At 44.3% G+C, this 22,531-nt stretch overlaps 1 protein-coding gene and 1 pseudogene across 6 annotated transcripts; both read right to left on the bottom strand.

The window, feature by feature from the left end:
* Positions 1–19: 19 nt before the first annotated feature.
* On the bottom strand, positions 20–11,350 carry LOC106601331 (ubinuclein-2). 6 transcript variants are annotated; one of them, XM_014193456.2, is made up of 17 exons: positions 10,705–11,350; positions 10,197–10,328; positions 9,973–10,080; positions 9,096–9,224; positions 8,869–8,975; positions 8,224–8,689; positions 7,533–7,603; positions 7,279–7,408; positions 7,003–7,109; positions 6,758–6,868; positions 4,911–5,054; positions 4,569–4,619; positions 4,409–4,451; positions 3,165–4,283; positions 2,560–2,764; positions 828–896; positions 20–632 (listed from the first exon to the last, which is right to left on the bottom strand). In XM_014193456.2, exons 1-17 carry the CDS (start codon positions 11,014–11,016, stop codon positions 565–567), a joined length of 3,372 nt encoding a protein of 1,123 aa, XP_014048931.2. In that variant the 5' UTR covers positions 11,017–11,350; the 3' UTR covers positions 20–564. The 6 variants fall into 6 exon arrangements, with proteins under 6 accessions (XP_014048931.2, XP_014048934.2, XP_014048932.2 ...); XM_014193459.2 differs by having other exon boundaries at positions 20–611; XM_014193457.2 differs by having other exon boundaries at positions 9,096–9,206; positions 10,705–11,349.
* Positions 11,351–11,795: 445 nt separating this feature from the next.
* Positions 11,796–21,795, bottom strand: LOC106601333 (intraflagellar transport protein 56-like; annotated as a pseudogene).
* Between the last annotated feature and the right edge of the window lie 736 nt (positions 21,796–22,531).

Here is a 22,531-nt window from a genome sequence, read left to right as displayed (position 1 = left end):
ATAGAAAGTCACCAATATACCATTTTGTTATAATCCTGCATAGATCATGGCTTGTTTTATTGAGTTTGGTGGAGTTATGTACAGCAAAAAAATACAGCTCCGGTCCCTAAACAAATTCAACAACGTTCGCATTTAGTATCATTCTTACAGGTCTAGATAATACATTGAAAAAGAAGCACCAAATAGACACACTAACCCAGGTATCAGAGAGGGAGGGTTGCACACTGACGCTAAAGAAGTGCATTCACACACACACCAACAAGTAGACCTCTCATTCATTCTCCCTCCCTGACCACAGTGATAAAGGTCTGTTCTGTAAACATTGACAAAAACAAACTTGTCATTAAGCCTTACAATTTACAATATTTAAACAATTATCAAATTGCTGTTTAAAAAATAAGTAACAGCCGGAAGATTATCGAGAGGGTCCAATTCCCCATTTCAGCCCCATCCTGTGTTTGGGCAGTTTCTGTTAGTCATTCATTCAAAGTCGTCCTAGTTCCTGATTTGTCCTGATAGCTGTCATATCATAGTGGATGTCCTCAGTGTTCCAAACAGGTGTGGTCAAAGAGACTTCCTCTTCACATCCCCTCCTTGGGTTTGATTGACATCTGGACAGGAAGAGTAGAGTTCTTGAAATATTGATAAGAAACAAAAACAAATATTTAAACAACACAAATGCCAACCACCGACATGACGAAAGCGACAGGCATGCACAGAGACTACGGAGGGACAGACAGGGAAGATGTCCCCAAGAAGAAAAAAAAAGACGAAGTGACAGCGGGCTGAGAGGAGAGAGCGGGGTCACAGGGAAGGGCAGATTTTACCTGAGAAAGCGAGCTGTAAGTGAGGAGGCAGAGCAACCTGAGACCCTGACTGGAGACTCTTTAACAGATCTGAGGAGAGACAGGAGGACATGGGAGGGAGGAGGAGACACAGGAGAGTGTCGGTCAAGGGCATGGTGAGATAGGAAAGGCAGTGTAGACGAAACAAGAATGGGACGCAAGACAGAAGAAACATGTTGAAAGGAAAAGAGATGAGCCAGGACAAATAGTAAATGGATGTAAGAGCACAGGAGATTAATGGAATAATAACATTTTAAAGAAGAGGCACAGAGGGATAAGTGGAGAAATGAGGAATAAACCAAAGAAACAATATGGGAGAATGTCAAACAATGGAGAAAAACATTGCAGGCTTCCAGACACAGCATGGGGATTTAACACAATGGTCCAACAACATAAAATACAAAAACAAACTATACCCAGACATCAACATACACACAGACTAGACTAAAGCAACCCCATCTCGATCAGCTGTTCTACATTCAACTTTTGCTACATTACAGCCTTATTCTAAAATTGATTAAAATCACCACCCCCCATCAATCTACACACAATAACTTATAAAGCAAAAACGGGTTTTTAGAAATGTTTGCAAAAAAAACTGAAACTTCAGATTTAAATAAGTATTCAGACCTGTTACTCAGTATTTTGTTGAAGCACCTTTGCCAGCAATTACAGCTTCGAGTCTTCTTGGGTATGACGCTACAGTCGGAGGTCCTGAGCGCTCTGGAGTAGGTTTTCATTAAGGATCTCTCTGTACTTTGCTCCATTCATCTTTCCCTTGATCCTGACTAGTCTCCCAGTCCCTGCCACTGGAAAACATCCCCACAGCATGATGCCACGACCATGATTCCCCATAGGGATGGTATTGGCCAGGTGATGAGTGGTGCCAGGTTTTCTCCAGATGTGACACTTGACATTCAGGCCAAAGTGTACTTTAGGTGCCTTTTGGCATACTCCAAGTGGGCTGTCGTGCATTTTACTGAGGAGTGGCTTCCGTCTGGGCACTCTACCATAAATGCCTGATTGGTGGAGTGCTGCAGAGATGGTTGTCCTTCTGGAAGGTTCTCCCATCTCCACAAAGCAACTCTGGAGCTCTGTCAGAGTGACCATCGGGTTCTTGGGTCAACTCCCTGACCAAGGCCCTTCTCCCCTGATTGCTCAGTTTGGCTGGGAGGCCAGCTCTAGGAAGAGTCTTGGTGGTTCCAAACTTCTTACATTTAAGAATGATGGAGGACACTGTGTTCTTGGGGACCTTCAATGCTGCAGACATTTTTTGGTAGCCTTCCCCTGATCTGTGCCTCAAAACAATCTATGGACAATTCCTTTGACCTCATGGCTTGGTTTTGGCTCTGACATGCACTGTCAACTGTGGGACCTTATATAGACAGGTTGGTGCCTTTCCAAATCATGTCCAATCAATTGAATTTACCACAGGTGGACTCCAATCAAGTTGCAGAAATATCTCAAGGATGATCAATGCAAACAGGATGCACCTGAGCTCAATTTCGAGTCTTATAGCAAAGGGTCTGAATACTTAAGTTATTTTTTTTTATTTTTAATACATTTGCAAACATTTCTAAAAACCTGTTTTCATTATGGGGTATTGTGTGTAGATTAAGGCTGTACTGTAACAAAATGTGGAAAAAGTGAAGGGGTCTGAATACTTTCCGAAAGAGTTTTTTTCATGTTTCTGTGGACTGGCTGTGTCACTCACTCTGGGTCAGGGAGAATGCTGAGCTGTTGCTGGCTGAGGAGCCACTGGCCCCGGTGCTGGAGCCAGCTGTGCCCCCTAACGGGGGCAGGTTTAAGAGTGAAGGAAACTGGAAGGGCAGGGACACAGGAACCAGCCCCCCCAACATCCCAAAGCCCAGTGGGAGAGACGGAGCAGAGCCAAGAAGACTGCTGCTGGCTGAGGACACCTGGAGAACAAAGGCATATAATTAAGCAATAAGGCCAGGTGGAGTATCCAGGCGGAGTGCCTGGATACAGCCCTTAGCCGTGGTATATTGGCAATATACCATAACCCCCGAGGTGCCTTTATTGCTATTATAAATTGGTTACCAACGTAATTTGAGCAGTAAAAATAAATGTTTTGTCATGCTCGTGGTATATGGTCTGATACACCACGGCTTTCAGCATTCAGGGCTCGAACCACCCAATTTTTTATTAGAAATATAGACCAGACCAACAGACAACATATACAAACAGAGATAAAATACATAAATACACAGACAACACAAACCACAGTAGACGATAAATTCATTTTGAACATTTGTTGACCTTGTCCCACCCAGCTACCATCTCTTATTTCTCACTTACCTGTGGCAACTGAGAAGAGACAGACTGTGTGGAGACAGATTTAATAGGCTTAGCCCCCTGAATGGTTCCACCTGCCGGCCTTTGTCGCTGATTGGCCGAGGCTGTGGTAGGGGAGGGACTGGATCCCGAATGCTTGCTGATGGATGAGGTGTTGGTAAGGCTGGTGTTGGCGCTGCTGCTGATGATCTGAGAGGGGGTCTTTTGCCCTCCTGGAGGGGTGTAGCTGCCTTGGACAAGTTTGGCTGGCCCTCCCGGAGCACCTGAGAAAGGTGGGCGGAACCCTGCTGGGCTTTTGGAGGAGTACTGGTGCATACTGGAAGCTGCCTGAGGCCTGGGATTGGTGGAGGGTGAGGTGGTGTGCGTTAAGGGGTTGGGGAGGCGAGGGGTGAGTTTGATGATGGGCGAGGTGCTGCTGTGGGAGGACTTGGTGAGAGTGGCCTGCATGGGGGTGATGAAGTTGGACTGCTGCTGAGCTTGGGCTCCTGAGAGAGAGAAGGAGGAAGAAGGGGAGGAGAGGGGGGTGTCACTGCTGTTGGCTTTAGTATTATTGCTGCCAAAGCCCTTCTGATTGGGGGGCGGCCGCAGCTTAGGCTGGGAGTGAGAGCCGGGAGCGTTGGCTTTACTCAGTCCCGTCCCAGTAAGCCTCTGAGTGCTCTGCACTGATTGTCTGTGAGCCTGAGCCAGGGCACCTCCACCCTTCATCGACCCCAACCCCTCGACCCTCGCTGAGGACAGAGAAGGGGAGACCGTGGGAGGCCGAGAGAGAGAGGAGGGGGAGGAGGAGGTAGAGATGTAGAGAGGTGTGTTGGAGCTGGGTGTGTTGATGGTGCTCTTCTTGTGCTTCTGGAGGAGAGGTGAGGCGTGGAGGGAGGACGGGGCAGTCTTGGGCCTATCAGGGGAGGGGGGACTGTCCCCTTGGACCAGGCCCTTGGCTGCATTGCTGAGGAGGGCCAGGGCCTGGGAGATGGAGTCCTGGGCGGGGGCGGTCAGCTCTTCATCCAGGGAGTCCAGCAGACAGATGGTCTCAGCGGGGGACTGGGAGGGCCGGCAGGCCACTGGGGCTGCAGGGGAGGGGGTCGCACCAACTGAGGGGGTGGATCTCTGGACCCAACTACCCTCCTGGATCACCAAACAACATAGGAGATAGAAAGAGCAAACAATTAGTGTGATCTAAAACTATTCAAACAACAATGGTATTGAAATGACAAGCATGCAAGCAGTGCATCAGACTGCAAAACACTAACCTTGGGTTTAGACTTGGGACTAGGAATCATCTTTTTCTTGGCTCTGGATAACAGTGAAATCAAAAGGAAAAAGAGTGCATAATTAAGAACACCAGTGTTAACCTTCACTTAAATATAGTGATTTTTAAAATAAGCAGAGTATATCAAAGTAATGACTCACGGATTGCCAGTGAGGTGACAATGAACCACGAGGCTCTCTTTGAATAGCATCCTGAGGAGGAGAGGAACGTGGAGGGATTTTTTTAACCTTTATTTAACTAGGCAAGGCAGTCAAATTCTTATTTATAATGACGGCCTACCAGGGAACAGTGGGTTAAAAGTCTTGTTCAGGGGTAGAACGACAGATTTTTACCTTGTCAGCTCATGAATTTGATCCAGCAACCTTTTGGTTACTGGCCCAAAGCTCTAACCACTAGGCTACCTGCCACCCATGTGGTGTGGTGAAATGCAAACTAGGTTAAATGGTCAAATTGTATACTTTTATGCAAACGCATACACTGACCTGCCCTGCATCCAGCCCTTGGGCCACAGTGGTTTCACCTCAGTCTCCATGAAGGCCTTGAGATAGTCCTCTGGAGACTGGGAGCTCTGGCCCTCCAGCTCATAGCAGCCCAGCTTCACCCTCACCAGGTTACACAGCAACATCCTACAGACCAACACACGTTCCACCAACTATGCATTACAATTTCAGCTCCACTGTTCGCGAATGATTCGTTCTTTTTGGACAACTCTTCTTACTGACTCGAGAGTCATGATTAGCTTTTCTGAGTGACTCGTTCATTTTAGTCGTTCATTTGACTTGCTGGCTGCATTTAGTTCAACAGCAGGATTAATACGCACTCCTTCTGTGACTCCGGAGATGTGTTCCGACCAACAACTGTTCGTCATATGAGCGCAGGTAAAATAGATCATGCTGCAGGCAGCATAGAAAAGAAAAAAAAACATGTTTAGAACTAATAAATGATTGCATGGTGCAAGAATGAATGCTATGATGGACAACTTTGTAGAACCAAAAGATACACAGCTTCTGCTCAACAAACTCAAATCGTCGTGAACAGCGAACGATATTGTGCTATTCACCCTCACACCACTCAAGCAATGCATTCCGCCAAGAGTCGTTCACAATGCGTTTGCATTTACAAAATAGCCTCCAATACTCTACTCAGCAAATTGGATGCAGTCTATCACAGTGCCATCCGTTTTGTCACCAAAGCCCCATATACTACCCACCACTGCGACCTGTATGCTCTCATTTGCTGGCCCTCGCTACATATTCGTCGCCAAACCCACTGGCTCCAGGTCATCTATAAGTCTTTGCTAGGTAAAGCACCGCCTTATCTCAGCTCACTGGTCACCATAGCAGCACCCACCCGTAGCACGGGCTCCAGCAGGTATATTTCACTGGTCACCCCCAAAGCCAATTCCTACTTTGGCTGCCTTTCCTTCCAGTTCTCTGCTGCCAATGACTGGAACGAACTGCAAAAATCACTGAAGCTGGAGACTCATATCTCCCTCACTAGCTTTAAGCACCAGCTGTCAGAGCAGCTCACAGATTACTGCACCTGCACATAGCCCATCTGTAATTAGCCCATCCAACTACCTCATCCCTTTACTGTTATTTATTTTGCTCCTTTGCACCCCAGTATCTCTACTTGCACACTCATCTTCTGCACATCTATCACTCCAGTGTTTAATTGCTGTATTGTAATTATTTCGCCACTATGGCCTATTTATTGCCTTACCTCCCTTATCCTACCTCATTTGCACACACTGTATATAGACTTTTTCTATTGTGTTATTGACTGCATGTGTGTTTATTCCATGTGTAACTCTGTGTTGTTGTATGTGTCGAACTGCTTTGCTTCATCTTGGCCAGGTTGCAGTTGTAAATGAGAACTTGTTCTCAACTGGCCTACCTGGTTAAATAAAGGTGAAATAAAAATAAATCATTAGTCCGGTTGCGGTCACAACTAGACTTTGTTTCAAATGTACCAAGAAATAATCGGATTTGTATACCTAGCAATCAACAAATACACATCATCTAAAGCACCATTTTACAAGTCTGTCACAAATTACATCTCCAATAAGCCCCTTATGGTGAACGACCTATGAACGAGAGGCTTGTAGAATTATGACTATTTCTAGTTTTTAGTTATCGTTCCGGGGTCCTGCATGCTTTGGGCATTACTGACTGAAATGAACAAAATGAGTCGAAAGATTCATTCATTTGACTGAACGAGTCGAAAAGATCGGAGTCAGTAAAAGGAGTCGAATGTCCCATCACTACACTAAACCAAAACACCTATATAACATAATTGTAAGACGTTACATTCACAAATGAGAGTTCACCTGAGCTTCTCATCCCAGACAAACTTCTTGCGAGGTCCCATCACTCTCTTCCCAGGCTTCTCCTCATCCTCCTCTTCTGACCCGTTCTTTTCCCCCCCTTCTGAATGCTGCCTGTAAATACACAACCCAGAGAGAATATTGACGAGGAGTAGAAAAATAGACAGCAAGGGACAAAAGGGGAGGTATGAGAGGAAATAAGAGGCGAACAGAATGCAGGAGAAGAAAGGAGACAGAGAAGGCCTTACTTGGCCACTTTGGCGATGCAGTCCATGTTGTATCTGGCGATCTGCTCTGGCATCACGCTGCACACAGCCAGCTTCAGCTTCAGTAGCGGGGCACGCAGACGGTCATCCTGGATGACAGAAGATGGAAAAGTTTACAATCACGCACACCAGATGGCACTCACGCCACACACTCCGTTAACAAACAATCTACAATTAGATAGAAGACAAGAACAGGCATATTATGTGCACACACAAACATACACATAAAATGTCAAACATTTTAGTGCATACACATACCTGGATATTGAGGCTGAGTTTCTTTAGGCGTTTGAGCAGAGCCTCCTTGTTGCAGGGCACAAAGGCCTCGAGATGGGAGTAGACTGAAGAGCGCACTGCTGCAGGCTGCTCCTGGACCTGCAACTCAATACTGACCAACACGCAGAGGAAGAGGGTTAGACATTGAGATAAACACAGACTAACACATGCAGAGAGATGGTCAGGGGAGGAAAGACGGTTTGTACTGTTGTAAAGAGCTCAGAGCAGAGACTCACTCCAGTAGGATGTTGTTCATGTCCAGCGTGAAGAACTTTTTCCTGCCCTCTTGATCAAACTGATGAGAAGCCTGTTTGTTGGAGAATAATTCAATTTCAGAGATTCTCTAAAACAAAACATAGTATGCTCAAATGGACACTGAAATGTAATGCAAATCAATCAATCACCTGCCCTTTCACTCCTCTAAGCCTCACCTTGTCGTCTAAGCTTTTCTTTTTGACCTCCTTCATTACAGTACCTCTCGCTCGCTCTTGGCCTCCTCTCCTCCCTGCCTCCACTCCTCTACCTTTCTCTCCTCTTCCTGATATTCCCCTCTTGCCCTTTCCCTTCACCCTCACCGTTCTGTCAGAGAGAGTTGGCACGTGTTTTCCCCTCATCTCCCTCAAAGAACATCACTGCTCTCGTTGCCACAGCAACCTCTACTTCTCACTCCTACTTGTGCCCCTGAGAGAATGCATGTGTTACTCAGGTCTCTTTATGGAAGGAAATATCAGAACGGTGACAATCACTTTTCGTTTTTAAAGGAAAAAAAATCTATCCATTCCATGTAATGTGCTTGAACGTTTTCAACGAGCAGCGAGGGCTTTTAGACCCTACAAATCAAATAAAGAAACTGACTGAAGACCTAAAATATCTCTAAATATGAAATATATCTGTAACTGGATTTGATTGAAGATGTCAGTCACTTACCACTCGGAGGTCCTCAATGCGCTTACTGAGAGGGGCAGGCAGTCCATTAGGCAGAGGAGGAGGGGGCAGGAGACCTCCTTGTGCCCCCTGGACCCTGCCCTGGACCCTACCCAGAGCACCGTTCTCCCCCTGCGCAGGGCTGGAGGGCTGAGGAGAGTCCAGCAGCCCAAAGTCTAGGTCGCCCATCATGTCCTGCAGCATGTCGTTGTTATTGGCTGAGCCCAGCAGTGACATCATGGCAGGGTCGTTGGCCAGGTCGGCCATGCTGATGTCGTTGGGTTTAGGGTGTGCGTTGAGCAGGGCACTGTTGGCATTGTGCTGGCCACGGGGCAGGCCGGGGTTCTTCTTGCGGTTCTCCTCCTTCTCCCGTGTGAAGCGGCGGAGCATGGCGGCCAGATTCAGAGAGTCCTTCATTAACTTCTTCCTTTTCTTCTTCTCTGGCCGGTGGACATTCAGGCCAGACGCTCTGGAAGATAACATAGGACCGTTGAGTTGCTACATGGAGCTTGTTACAAGCCATAGACATATAGCATAACTATGAAGCACACGGCTCAAGTCAAAGTCGGGCAATAAGTTCATACATCATATGAGCTTATACATCAGTTAACTTCAGAAGTGGGACAACAGATGTAGAACATTGCTCACCCTTGCTTTGGCATCCTGATCTTCCTGGGCTTTTTCTCATCCATGTTACTGCCATCTTGCTTTTTCATTCGCTTCTTTATCACACGCTCCTCACCATCTTTCAACTTCTACAGACAGGAGAAACAAAAACTGAGCTTGTCACATGATATAGAAATAGCGTTTAACACTGAATAACATTTGTTCATATATTGAAAAGGTGTGTGTGTGTGTGTGTGTGTGTAACCCACCTTGAAGTCCTCTCCCTCTGACTCGGAAGCTGCTCTGAACTGCAGGGTGCCAGTGTTGATGTAGAACCCTCCCAGCTTAGTGTTGAGGGAGGCTGGCACCAGCTCATCATACTGAGGGGAAGAAAGTAGCTAAGGGATAATCAACAAGGGGCTATGTATTCTCTGGAAAATAATAAACAACATGGAAGGTGTGTTCGACTACACGCTAGTGGAGTGGAACTAACCTTCCATGGAGTTGCATTATTTTCAGAGTTGATTTTCCCTTTTATACCATGGCTATAATTGAACAAATTTACAGTTAGAAATTTGGTCAGCACCCACTGAAGTAGGTAGCAAGTTTACTTGATATAGTAGCTACAGTTGTTGCCTTGGTAACCAAACAAACAGCTTGCTATTATAAAAATCTAATTCAACAATGCCAATACAGTTCTCAACTCAACTTTTGCTTTCAAATGCAGCTCAAACATAGAACATGTAAGAATGAACTGTAGCTATTGAATTCTACCGTGCTGATATGCTGTGCATTATAGGGAAATAATGCACACTCTAGAATGCCCTTCAAGCCAATCAGGAAATACTATTCAACAATGCCATGGCATAACAGGTTACAAACAGCAGAGAAACTAATAAGCAAGTATGGGAGAGAATGCAATGTGTTAATGAAAAAGGAAGACAAAAGCACAATGGTGGTAAGAAAAACATGTGAAAGAGACAGCAAAAAGAAAATTGGGATAACAAATGTAAAAACACTGAAACTAGGGGTAAAGTGCAAATATGTTAAAGCATATGTTGATGCTTGTTTACATGAGTCTTAAGTCTGTTCACAAAGGAAAGATTCTGCAGTATATGAGCAGACTTAGAGCCTTGCAGTACTTACAGCCTCAGAGTTATCAATGAATGGGTCAGTCTCATCGTAGCCAAAACCAATGTCGATGAGATCCTGCACTCTGTCCTTCCGCTTCTTTTTCCCTGTATTGGCCTGTGACTAGAGGAAACAAAAAACTACAGTTGACTAGGTGAAAATATGAAAATGAAACTAATTCAATCTATTTGATCTATGTGTAGACCTATTTGTTTCCCCCACAAAGTAAAGGGACCTACATATTTGCTCTCAAATTTCTTGGCGAGCGCCTCTACTTCTCTTCTCTCCTTATCGTTGTCTGCAATGGGGTCGTTGGGGTCCAGGGCTGGCGTCAGGTCTTTAGGACGTCCTGGAGCAGGAGGCTTCTTCACCTTCAAGAGACAATCAGGCATGTCAGGAAATAAGAGTAGGTAAAATGGGTTCAACAGTGGATTCTTAGTAGCTTAAAATGTAATCTTAAAAGTTTTACCTCCAGCAAGATGGGAACTAGATGTGTCATTACCATATTATATGATTTATATAACGGTAATATAAACATTCATATCAAAATGAGACGAATATTATATCCTACATGAAGTTGGCATGCTTACATCATATCTAAGAATACTGTAGCTACAGTTGGCCAACATCGCTCTTGTTGACAACAGCACCATAGCCTCGAGAGCTTACACTTCAAGCTGCCTACGCGTTCACCGGCCCAGCCTGTTGTGTTATCACTTGTAGCCTTGACTGATTTCACGTCTTTACCTGAGTAGATTGAACAAGTTCACTGTAGTTGAATTCAGCAGATCCCCGTTCGCTGGGTTCGGGCAAGGAGAGGTTCAAGCGCACTGTTACACGTTTTGTTTCCGCTGAATCCCCGTCACCGGCTTTCACGATACCGAATGGACTAGCACCAGTACCACCTCCTGGCCTGGTTGCTGCACTTCCACCCCCTCCATCTTCCTCCAAACTGATTTCGGCCTCATCTTCCCGGCGGCGTTTCTTTGAATCCGAAGGCGGTGCATTGCTGTTAAAGGAAGAGATTGTGACAAACGGTACTTTTCTCGGTTCGGCCATTTGATGCTGACCGTCACAGACCCCCTCGGTACGAACACACAAGGGAGGACGAGACTTCACTGAACTAACGTTACTGTAGCTTGCTATCTAAAATGTGGAATGTTCGACAACTAACGTTAGCTAGCTAGATGGTAAACTATGTCAGGTAATAAAATGCCTTAAACCACACAGTGGTATCTTCTGCACTTCCCAGGTTAGCTCCGGGGCCTTTAAATCACGAGGAATAGTAGTTTTAGTTGTTTCCATGAAATTGTTCGGTAGCTACCGCAAGGAGGCATCTGAAGTAGCCATCTTGACCATTATTATCATTATTCAGTGAGAGTAGTAACTGGGCGTGCGTACGAAAAGAAAGCGGAAACAGAACAGTCAGGGAGCAGTCTTTGACCAATCATAGAGCGAGAACGCCCCTCAAGAACCGCCCACTTTGCATACTAGCGCGAATATGGAGAATCGATTGTTCCCGGACTCTGGCACGCGGGATGTTTTGACGAGGTTCCTTGAACACTTTTACCTGGACTGAACGCACTAACAACATAGGACTGCCCTTCATTAGAAAATATGCATTGAAACCAACAAATTCTCCTGTTTTATATTTCTGTATGCATGATAAGCACTGGTCTTTATGTGCTCTAAAACGTTATGTCAAGGCCAGAGATAGTAAAAGCACAGATGTGGTATAAGATTTAAATATTTATTCACATAGGCAAATATGTACAGAATAAATGTGCAAAAAAACGACACCAATACAATGTACTAACAAAATAACAAACAGGAAAGAGATGAATGTATAATGAACAAACTGGCACTTTTGGTGAATTTTTGCATTTGACCAAAGGACCCTTTTCTTCATATAGGCTATGCATTCTTAAGTACGGAATGATAACATCACAGAGAAACCCTGTTGTCCTTGGCCCATTTCTTCAGAATCCTGATGATGTATTCCACCTGAGGATTCCCAGTGTTTGTCAGCAAGGGCAGCACTTCCCTCAAAGCCTCCCTGTAAAATACACACAATTGAGCACATTATGGTAACATAAACACTCACATTGGTAGACTTCAGCAATGAAAAATACAGCCCATCATGTAAAAAATGTGTAGGTCACTGAGCTGAGGACATATTATTTTAATGCTATACAAAGTGGTGACATTCATGATCCTATATCAATCCAATAGATTGCTATGGTAGACATGGTACCTACCTGGGTTCTCTGCTGGCCAAAATTAGCTGAAAGATACCCACACAGGCTCCCCTTTTGCCCTCCCAGTACTCAGGGTTGGGGTCCAATCTCTCCAAGACATCAAATGCCTTTGCTGAGTAGTAGAACTGGCCCATCTGTAGATGAGAGAGAGAAGAGTTACACATGGTGCAAATCAGTGGTGTAAATTACTTAAGTAAAATTACTACTTAAGTCGTTTTTTGGGGTATTTTAAACTACTTTTACTAAACTACATTCCTAAAGAAAATTATGTACTTTTTACTCCATACATTTTCTCTGACACCCAAAAGTACTCGTTACATTTTTAATTCATATACTTATCAAGAGAACATCCCTGGTCATGCCTACTGCCTCTGATCTGGCGGAATCAATGTCTGAGTGTTGGAGTGTCTGTAAATTAAAAAAAAACTAGAAAAAGTGTCCGTCTCCTTTGCTTAATATTAGGAATTTGAAATTCTTTATACTTGTAATTTTGATACGTAAGTATTTTTTTTGCAATTCAATTTACTTTTGATACTTGAGTATATTTCAAACCAAATACTTTTAGACATTTACTCAAGTAGTATTTTACCTGGTGACTTTCACTTTTACTGGAGTCATTTTCTATTAAGGTATCTTTACTTTTACTCAAGTATGACAATTGGGTACTTTTTCCACCACTGGTGCAAGCGCTCTCAGAATGAAATAACTTCTGTCGTGATGGGGAAATTAAACGTTTAGGAAGTTGAGTGATTTTGGAATTAATAAAGGAGAGTCACCTTGTAGCAATCGTTGGCAATGAGCGGCAGGAGGCTGAAGGACTCTGCTGAGGTCTACATCTTCATATAGAGCTCCCAGGCCAGACGGGCCTTCTGGTTCTTGATGTCTAAAATAGGACAACAGTGTTCATTGACAACAATAGAACAACCACACAGTGTTATACCAGCAAATGTTTACATCGTTTAATGAGAAGGAGAACATACAGCAGCGTGTCAGCCAGCTCAGGTACACATAGTCACTCTTGTTCTTGTCATTCTGAATCAACAGGAAGATCTGGGAGACAAAGAGAAAGCACACACTTTTAACATACAATAAAAGACATAGATTCGTATCAGTGAAAACGTTAATAAAATGACATCAAATAATCCCAAAAGGACATGTCAAGGTTTTACCTCCTCTGCCTCCCTGTAGTTGCCAACAGCAGCTTTGGCCTGTGCATAGTTGAAGTTGAAGGCATCATAGTTGTAGAAGTAACTCTGTGAGCAATGAGAGTTCAGAGTATTTAGAATCCATTGAAGAATGATAATTATAGAACATCAATATTCTATGTGGACACAAATATCTGTCAGGGTATTATGCTGTGCTTACCTTGACAGAGTTGAGGTAGACGAGCACATCCTCAAACTGCCTGAGCAGAAAGAAACAAGAAGCCATGCACTGTCTGCCAGGGATGGTGTCTAAGACACAGGGAAAGGAATTGTTAAAGAAGGCACCAGTGTAAAAACGTATTTACCATTGAATTAGTGCAGTACAAAAATGTCATTCTAGTCAGTATTTTAAATATCTGGAGGAGCACTCACCAGATTCGCTAGCTGAGCCACCAACCAGCTAGAAAAACTGCTGAGCAATCTTCAGATGATCTTTCTGTAATGGAAAAATTACATGATAATGTCACACAAACAAAATCAGGTGGGTATCAACGCAGAACTATATATATATATATACACACACTGTACATTAATCTATAGTTATATATTTACTGTCACGTTGTGACCAGTAAAGGGGTTATTTGTTATTGTAGTTTGGTCAGGAGGTGGCAGGGGGTATTTGTCTTATGTGGTTCGGGGTTTGTTAGTATATGTGTTTATGTAGAGGGGTGTTTGGTTAGAGTATTCCGGGGTTGTGGGTTATGTTCTATTGTTTCGTATTCTAGGATCTATCTATGTTGTGTATTTCTTTGTGTTGGCCTGGTATGGCCCTCAATCAGGAACAGCTGTACATCGTTGTTGCTGATTGAGAGTCATACTTAGGTAGCCTGTTTTCACCTGTCCCTTTGTGGGAAGTTGTTGTTGCATAGCTGTGTGTGTAGCCTGCAATACTGTTCGTTTGATCATTTTCTTGTTTTGTTTAGTATGTGTTCAAATAAAGTCAACCCGCTGCGCCTTGGTCCGTTACGTACGACGACCGTTACATTTACACTGAAGAAAAATATCAAACCCAACAATTTCAAAGATTTTACTGAGTTACAGTTCAAATAAGGAAATTAGTCAATTTAAATAAATTCATTAGGTCCTAATCTATGGAATTCACATGACTGGCAATACAGATATGCATTTGTTGGTCACAGGTACCTTTAAAAAAAGGTTGGGGCATGGATCAGAAAACCAGTCATGATCTAGTGTGACCACTATTTGCCTCATGCAGCACAACACATCTTGTTCGCATAGAGTTGATCAGGCTGTTGATTGTGGCCTGTGGAATGTTATCTCACTCATCTTCAATGGCTATGCGAAGTTGCTGGATATTGGTGGGAACTGGAACACGCTGTCCTACACATCAATTCAGAGCAACCCAAACATACTCAATGGGTGACATGTCTGGTGACTATGCAGGCCATGGAAGAACTGGGACATTTTCCGCTTCCAGGGATTGTGCACAGATACTTACGACATGGGGCTGTGCATTATCATGCTGAAACATGAGGTGATGGAGGCCGATGAATGGTACGACAATGGGCCTCAGGATCTCGTCACGTTATCTCTGTGCATTCAAATTACCATTGATAAAATGCAATTGTGTTCGTCGTCCGTAGCTTATGCATGCCCTTACCATAACCCCACCTCCACCATGGGGCACTCTGTTCACAACGTTGACATCAGCAAACCATTCACCCACATGATGCCATACACGTGGTCTGCAGTTGTGAGGCCAGTTGGACGTACTGCCAAATTCTCTAAAACGATGTTGGCGGCGGTTTATGATAGAGAAATCAACATTCAATTCTCTGGCAACAACTCGTGGACATTTCTGCAGTCAGTATGCCAATTGCCCGCTCCCTCAAAACTTGAGACATGTATGACATTGTATTGTGTGACAAAACTGCACATTTTAAAGTGGCCTTTTATTGTCCCCAGCACAAGGTGCACCTGTGTCATTGATCATGCTGTTTAAATGAATCATCTTCTTGATATGCCACACCTGTCAGGTAGATGGATTATTGGCAAAGGAGAAATGCTCACTAAGATGTAAACAAATTTGTGCACAGAAAGCTCATGAAACAAGGGAACAACACTTTACATGTTGTGCTTATATTTTTGTTCAGTGTAGTATCTAAATGTATCTCTGGTACTCACCAACCCCATCTCCTGTCCGAGTGCAGCATTCACAACCCCCTTCAAGATGTACTCCTGAAAAAAAGGCAGGGAGAGGTTACAGCACATATGCACTTACCATACACCACAATCCATTGAGTTTATGGCTAGGGCTGCACTAACCCTGGCAAAGAGAGGAGGAGGATAGGGAAAGAGGGGGAGATGGCGAGAGAGAGCTGGCTGCACACACACACTTACTGTACGCTGATGTACATTAAGACTAACACTGCCCTGAACCTGAGAAAGAAAGAGAGAGAAAGGGGGAGGTTAATACACAAACGCCTACCACAAATGACTACCCTGCAAACATAGAGCTCACCGCAAACTACACTATCCTTGTAGAAGGAGGAAGAGGAAAAGGGAGAGCAGGGAAGAGAGGGTGAGATTACTGGACCCTAAAATAGCTGAGAGGCAGGAGACGAATGATAGGTGGGTTGAAAAAATTAAAAGGGAGGGAGAGAAATCTGGAAATGGTGAATGGAAATAGAGGAATGAACCTGTGGTGTGGTGGGTTCTAAGTCTTTGATGAGCTGGTAGGACTCCTGGACATCATCTGAGAGAGATAGAAAAATACAATTACTATCCATATATTAACAGTAAAAAAACACACTTAGTTATCAATCAGTTATCATTAGATTGGCTAGTCAGTAGTAAAAGTGGCAGCCCACCTTGTCTGAGGTAGTAGATGACCAGATTGAGACGAGCCTCAGTAATGACATCAATCAGTGCAGGCAGCACTTGCAAGGCCCCCTCCCCATCACGAAACACCACCTGAACACCAGAGAAAGAATCAAAAGGGTAATTTGCTTGCATGCTGTTACACACGTGAGGTGCAAAACTGCTATGTTCCCTAGGCTGATAAATCATGACTCTCACCAGGTTGTGTCGGATTAACTCCTTGGCAAACTCAAAGGAGCTGGAGGAGATATCTATCAGGCTTTTCAGCTCAGTCTGAGAGAAGGAAAATGTGATTTTAGTTGTTTAATACTACAATGTTGTACATTGGTGAGTCACTGACTGAAGCCTTACAAACATTAACAAAGCAACATTCAGACAAACAAGGCTTAATTTTGAGAATGATTTGTTCAGGACTCTCTTGTCAAGTTGCGTTACCTCTGCTGCTTTTCCGTTGTAGAGCCTGAAGTGGTTGCAGGCCTTGAGGTTGAGAGCGATGGTGGAGTCTGGGACGCTCTGCAGGTAAACAGCCAGCACCTCCTGGGACACATCGTAGTAGTCCAGCTTGTAGTAGCACAGAGCCACATACACATTCAGGGCCAGGAAGTCTCTGCAGCAGACACAGTATGAACACAGCATGAGCTCCGCCGACTCACAGTAGGTACAATGAATCTCTCTTTCCCACCCTCTCACCTGCACAAGCAGTCACTATCCCTCCTCTCCAGTTTCCATTATCTTCTCTCTGTCTCAACACAGGGAAACTATCACTCTCTCTCCCTCCACTCACTCTCTAACTCCCCCTCTCCTCATCTCATTGTCTGTGCCACTACTCCCACATGTGTCAGGATTACATTTGGAGTGTTGCCCGGTGTCTCTGTCTCTCTGTGGTGCATTCTGTTGCCTGTCACGTGTTCTGCAGCAGGATGCGTTTGTAGATGTCGATGGCCTCCTGGTAGTGGGAGCGCATGTAGTGGATGGAGGCCAGGCAGAGCTGGTCCTCTGTCACATCCTCCAACTCCTGGTGGAAACCCATCAGCTGCTTCTCATCATTGAACTGAAAAAAAGAAAATAGACCAGAAATAACGGTATAATAGAACACATTCTGTTATATAAGTTGTTTGGTACCATAGCACTGAATGAATGAGTTAGCGATAAGGGCGAAAGCTGACCTTGTGAGCCAAGTGGAACAGTAGTCGATTCTGCAGCTGGCATTTAGGGGCTGAAAGAGGTAGAGGAAGCACGTAAGGTCAGGGAGAAAAGGTCTTTAATTTTCCATATCACCTTTTGTAATAAAGCAACAAAATGTGAGAATGGGGAACAAGGTGAATGAGGTACCCTTGCGTGAAGCCTCCTCTGCTTCTTTGTAAAGCCCCAGGAAGAAGAGAGTACAGGCCAGGTAGACCCACACATCCGGGCGGCAGTCTGGTTTGTCTGTCAGGGCCTTGTATCCCTGAGGAAGGAATAGACACATAGGTATTAGTTCATGTCTCACACAATCAAAAACAGGAAAATACTTTCACACATCCAAACCAATGTTACTGAATTCAATAAAGGTTTTGAAACCTCCATGGCTCTCTTGTAGTCACCAAGGTGGAAAGCACAGTAGGCCAACCACAGGTCTGCATCCTCCCCTCGCTCGCCAACATTGCGCTGAAACTGAGTAAATTCAACCATATTGATAGGATGAGCATCTTATTTCGCAGACAGTAATGTAAGCACTGCATTGTTCAAAGATATAACAGCTCTATAAACCTATATGTCACACTTCAGGAGGCATGCAGCCAGAGTGGCATTTACCTCCAACAATGTAATGGCCCCCAGATAGTCTCTTTGAATTAGGAAGTCCTCCACAAGCGGTGACTTTTTTTCTTTTATCTTCTTATTTACTGGGATCTCCCCACCAACAGCTGCTGGCTTTACTCTGGACAGAATCTGAGAGAATGAATATGAAAATTATAATTATAGAGAACTCCACAGCTGGTGCTGTCCACAACTGAGCCAGTCATAATTACTAAGGGCCCATCCAACTAGTTACTTGTCTCAAACCTGTGGCTGGGCTGCAACCTGGTCTCAAAGCATTTCGTATTATTCTCTATGTAAATCCGAGACACTCCATTTAGAATGATCTGTTATGTTTCGTATGAAATGTAATAATTTGTGGATGTCCATCGCCCATTTCGTATGATATGTTACGAATTTGCTAAACATACACTATGTAACCATACAACCTAAGTAACCATCTGTCTTGTAACCATACCAAACATAACATTCTAATTTCAGTATTCCGGATTTAAGTGTACTGTTAGATATGTTACGGTCTAGTCTATGAGACCAGGCTGGCGTGCTAGGTAAAGTTAGATTTCTGCAAAACAATATATATCCAATAATCATCCAGCAAGGCAATGTTTACAGACTTCTTTGTGTGGTAGCTAACCTAACATTAATGCTAAATTGCATAGACTACTAAGCAAAGGTTCAATAGCTAGCTAGCTAACTGGGACATGCTTAACACTCCGGCTATCCTACAATCTAAGGTAGATGCCCTCAATCTCACACAAATTATCAATTAACCTACCAGGTACAACCCCAAATCCGTAAACACGGGCACCCTCATAGATATCATCCTAACCAACCTGCCCTCCAAATACACATCTGCTGTCGTCAACCAGGATCTCAGCGATCACTGCCTTATTGCCTGCGTCCGTAATGGGTCCGCGGTCAAACGACCACCCCTCATCACTGTCAAACGTTCCCTAAAACACTTCAGCGAGCAGGCCTTTCTAATCGACCTGGCCCGGGTATCCTGGAAGGATATTGACCTCATTCTGTCAGTAGAGGATGCCTGGTTGTTCTTTAAAAGTGCTTTCCTCACCATCTTAAATAAGCATGCCCCATTCAAAAAATTGGAACCAGGAACAGATAAAGCCCTTGGTTCACCTCAGACCTGACTGCCCTTGACCAGCACAAAAACATCCTGTGGTGTTCTACATTAGCATCGAATAGCCCCCACGATATGCAACTTTTCAGGGAAGTTAGGAACCAATATACACAGGCAGTTAGGAAAGCAAAGATTAGCTTTATCAAACAGAAATTTGCATCCTGAAGCACAAACTCCAAAAAGTTCTGGGACACTAATGTCCATGGAGAATAAGAGCACCTCCTCCCAGCTGCCCACTGCACTGAGGCTAGGAAACACTGTCACCACCGATAAATCCACGATAATTGAGAATTTCAGTAAGCATTTTTCTACAGCTGGCCATGCTTTCCACCTGGCTACCTCTACCCCGGTCAACAGCCCTGCACCCCCCACAGCAACTTGCCCAAGCCTCCCCAATTTCTCCTTCACCCAAATCTAGATCAAATCTGGACCCCTACAAATCAGCCAGGCTAGACAATCTGGACCCTCTCTTTCTAAAATTATTCACCACAATTGCTGCAACCCCTATTACTAGCCTGTTCAACCTCTCTTTCGTATCGTCTGAGATCCCCAAAGATTGGAAAGCTGCCACAGTCATCCCCCTCTTCAAAGGGGGAGACACTCTAGACCCAAACTGTTACAGACCTATATCTATCCTACCCTGCCTTTCTAAGGTCTTCGAAAGTGAAGTTAACAAACAGATCACCGACCATTTCGAATCTCACCGTACCTTCTCCGCTATGCAATCTGGTTTCCAAGCTGGTCATGGGTGTACCTCTGCCACACTCAAGGTCCTAAACAATATCATAACCGCCATCGATAAGAGACAATACTGTGCAGCTGTATTCATCGACCTGGCCAAGGCTTTCGACTCTGTCAATCACCACATTCTTATCGGCAGACTCAACAGCCTTGGTTTCTCAAATGACTGCCTCGCCTGGTTCACCAACTACTTCTCAAACAGAGTTCAGTGTGTCAAATCGGAGGGCCTGTTGTCCGGACCTGTGGCAGTCTCTATGGGGGTGCCACAGGGTTCAATTCTCGGGCCGACTCTTTTCTCTCTATACATCAATGATGTCGCTCTTGCTGCTGGTGATTCTCTGATCCACCTCTATGCAGACGACACCATTCTGTATACTTCTGTCCCTTCTTTGGACACTGTGTTAACAAACCTCCAGATGAGCTTCAATGCCATACAACTCTCCTTCCGTGGCCTCCAACTGCTCTTAAATGCAAGTAAAACTAAATGCATGCTCTTCAACCGATCGCTGCCTGCACCTGCCCGCGCATCCAGCATCACTACTCTGGACGGTTCTTACTTAGAATATGTGGAAATACCTAGATGTCTGGTTAGATTGTAAACTCTTCTTCAAGACTCACATTAAGTATCTCCAATCCAAAATTAAATCTAGAATCGGCTTCCTATTTGGCAACAAAGCATCCTTCACTCATGCTGCCAAACATACCCTCGTAAAACTGACTATCCTACCGATCCTTGACTTCGGCGATGTCATTTACAAAATAACCTCCAACACTCTACTCAGCAAATTGGATGCAGTCTAAAACAGTGCCATCCATTTTGTCACCAAAGCCCCATATACTACCCACCACTGCGACCTGTATGTTCTCGTTGGCTGGCCCTCGCTACATATTCGTCGCCAAACCCACTGGCTCCAGGTCATCTATAAGTCTTCGCTAGGTAAAGCCCCGCCTTATCTGAGCTCACTGGTCACCATAGCAGCACCAACCCGTAGCACACGCTCCAGCAGGTATATTTCACTGGTCACCCCCAAAGCCAATTCCTACATTGGCAGCCTTTCCTTCCAGTTCTCTGCTGCCAATGACTGTAAGGAATTGCAAAAATCACTGAAGCTGGAGACTCATATCTCCCTCTCTAAATTTAAGCACCAGCTGTCAGAGCAGCTCACAGATCACTGCACCTGTACATAGCCCATCTGTAAATGACCCATCCAACTACCTCATCTCCATACTGTTATTGCTAAATTGTAATTATTTCGCCACTATGGCCTATTTATTGCCTTACCTCATTTGCACACACTGTATATAGACTTTTCTATTGTGTTATTGACTGCATGTGTGTTTATTCCATGTGTAACTCAGTGTTGTTGTTTGTGTCGCACTGCTTTGCTTTATCTTGGCCAGGTCGCAGTTGGAAATGAGAACTTGTTCTCAACTGGCCTACCTGGTTAAATAAAGGTGAAATAAAATAAAATAAAAACAGTACGTTTGTGTTAGCGAACGTTACGTTAGCGTAGCTGCATTCAGTAAAGCAAACACTTACCATGGCCAGTGGAGTTAGTTGTCACGAAAGCACAGTAACAGCGCTCAGATAATCAGACAAGATAAATGTTTTTCTAATCAAGAAATATATGCTAACCCAGCTAGCTAGTGTAACAGATAGCTGTTGACAAGCATGTGAGCTCTTGTCACCAAGCAACGTCCCCACCAGTCTTTTCCCCTCCCTAGCATACTGGTTTATCACTGTGTTTAGAGCTGGAGTTGTAGAAAGTGAATTATAGACGCACGGCGAGTATGCCAAAAAACAGTAAGGTTTTATACTACTAACACGATTACACACGCTTGTCTTATAAATGGACATAAAGTCTCACATCCATTCATCATCACAGCAGATGAGGAATAGCAGATTTCTCAGTGGTTGAAACCACTTCTCCCAATATGATTGGGGGATTTTATTAATACATGTTTTTATTCTTTATATGTTAAGTTCACACTACAATCACCCCATATTTTTTAAAGACATCTCTATCAAGTATTTTAGCTACTTTTCAGATGCATTTTATACCTACATTTCACTGTTCTGCCTTGTCCCTGACCCATACATTTGAGCTTCTACTATGTTTTTCTATGAGAAAACATGAATAACTACACATTATAAACTGGGTGAGTCAAGCCTTGAATGCTGATTGGCTGATGTAACAGTGTAGGTTCCGTCCCTCTCTTCGCCCCAACCTGGGCTCGAACCAGGGACCCTTACACACATCAACAACTGACACCCACGAAGCATCGTTTCCCATCGCGCCACAAAAGCAGCGGCCCTTGAACCGCAAGGGAAAACCCTACTTCAAGTCTCAGAGCGAGTGACGTCACTGATTGAAACGCTATTAGCGCGCACCACCGCTAACTAACTAGTCATTTCACATCGGTTACACTGACAGCAGTGGTATATCAGACAGGCATGACAAAACATTAATTTTTACTGCTCTAATTATGTTGGTAATCAGTTCATAATAGCAATAAGGTACATCGGGGGTTTGTGGTATATGGCCAATATACCACTGCTAAGTGCTAAGGGCTGTGTCCAGGCACTCCACGAT

The sequence above is a fragment of the Salmo salar genome, chromosome ssa03 (assembly GCF_905237065.1).
Source record: "Salmo salar chromosome ssa03, Ssal_v3.1, whole genome shotgun sequence".
NCBI lineage: Eukaryota > Metazoa > Chordata > Actinopteri > Salmoniformes > Salmonidae > Salmo > Salmo salar.
The sequence above is the reverse complement of the archived record's forward strand: the minus strand, read 5'-3'. Positions and strand labels throughout refer to the sequence as shown.

Coding starts and splice junctions, on each gene's coding strand:
- LOC106601331 (XM_014193456.2), bottom strand. CDS start 11,016: ATGGCCGAACCGAGAAAAGTACCGTTTGTCACAATCTCTTCCTTTAAC. Junction 7,604..8,223: donor GCATTGAGGACCTCCGAGTG/GTAAGTGACTGA, acceptor TCCAACAAACAG/GCTTCTCATCAGTTTGATCA. Junction 5,055..6,757: donor GTCTGGGATGAGAAGCTCAG/GTGAACTCTCAT, acceptor GTTGGTCTGTAG/GATGTTGCTGTGTAACCTGG.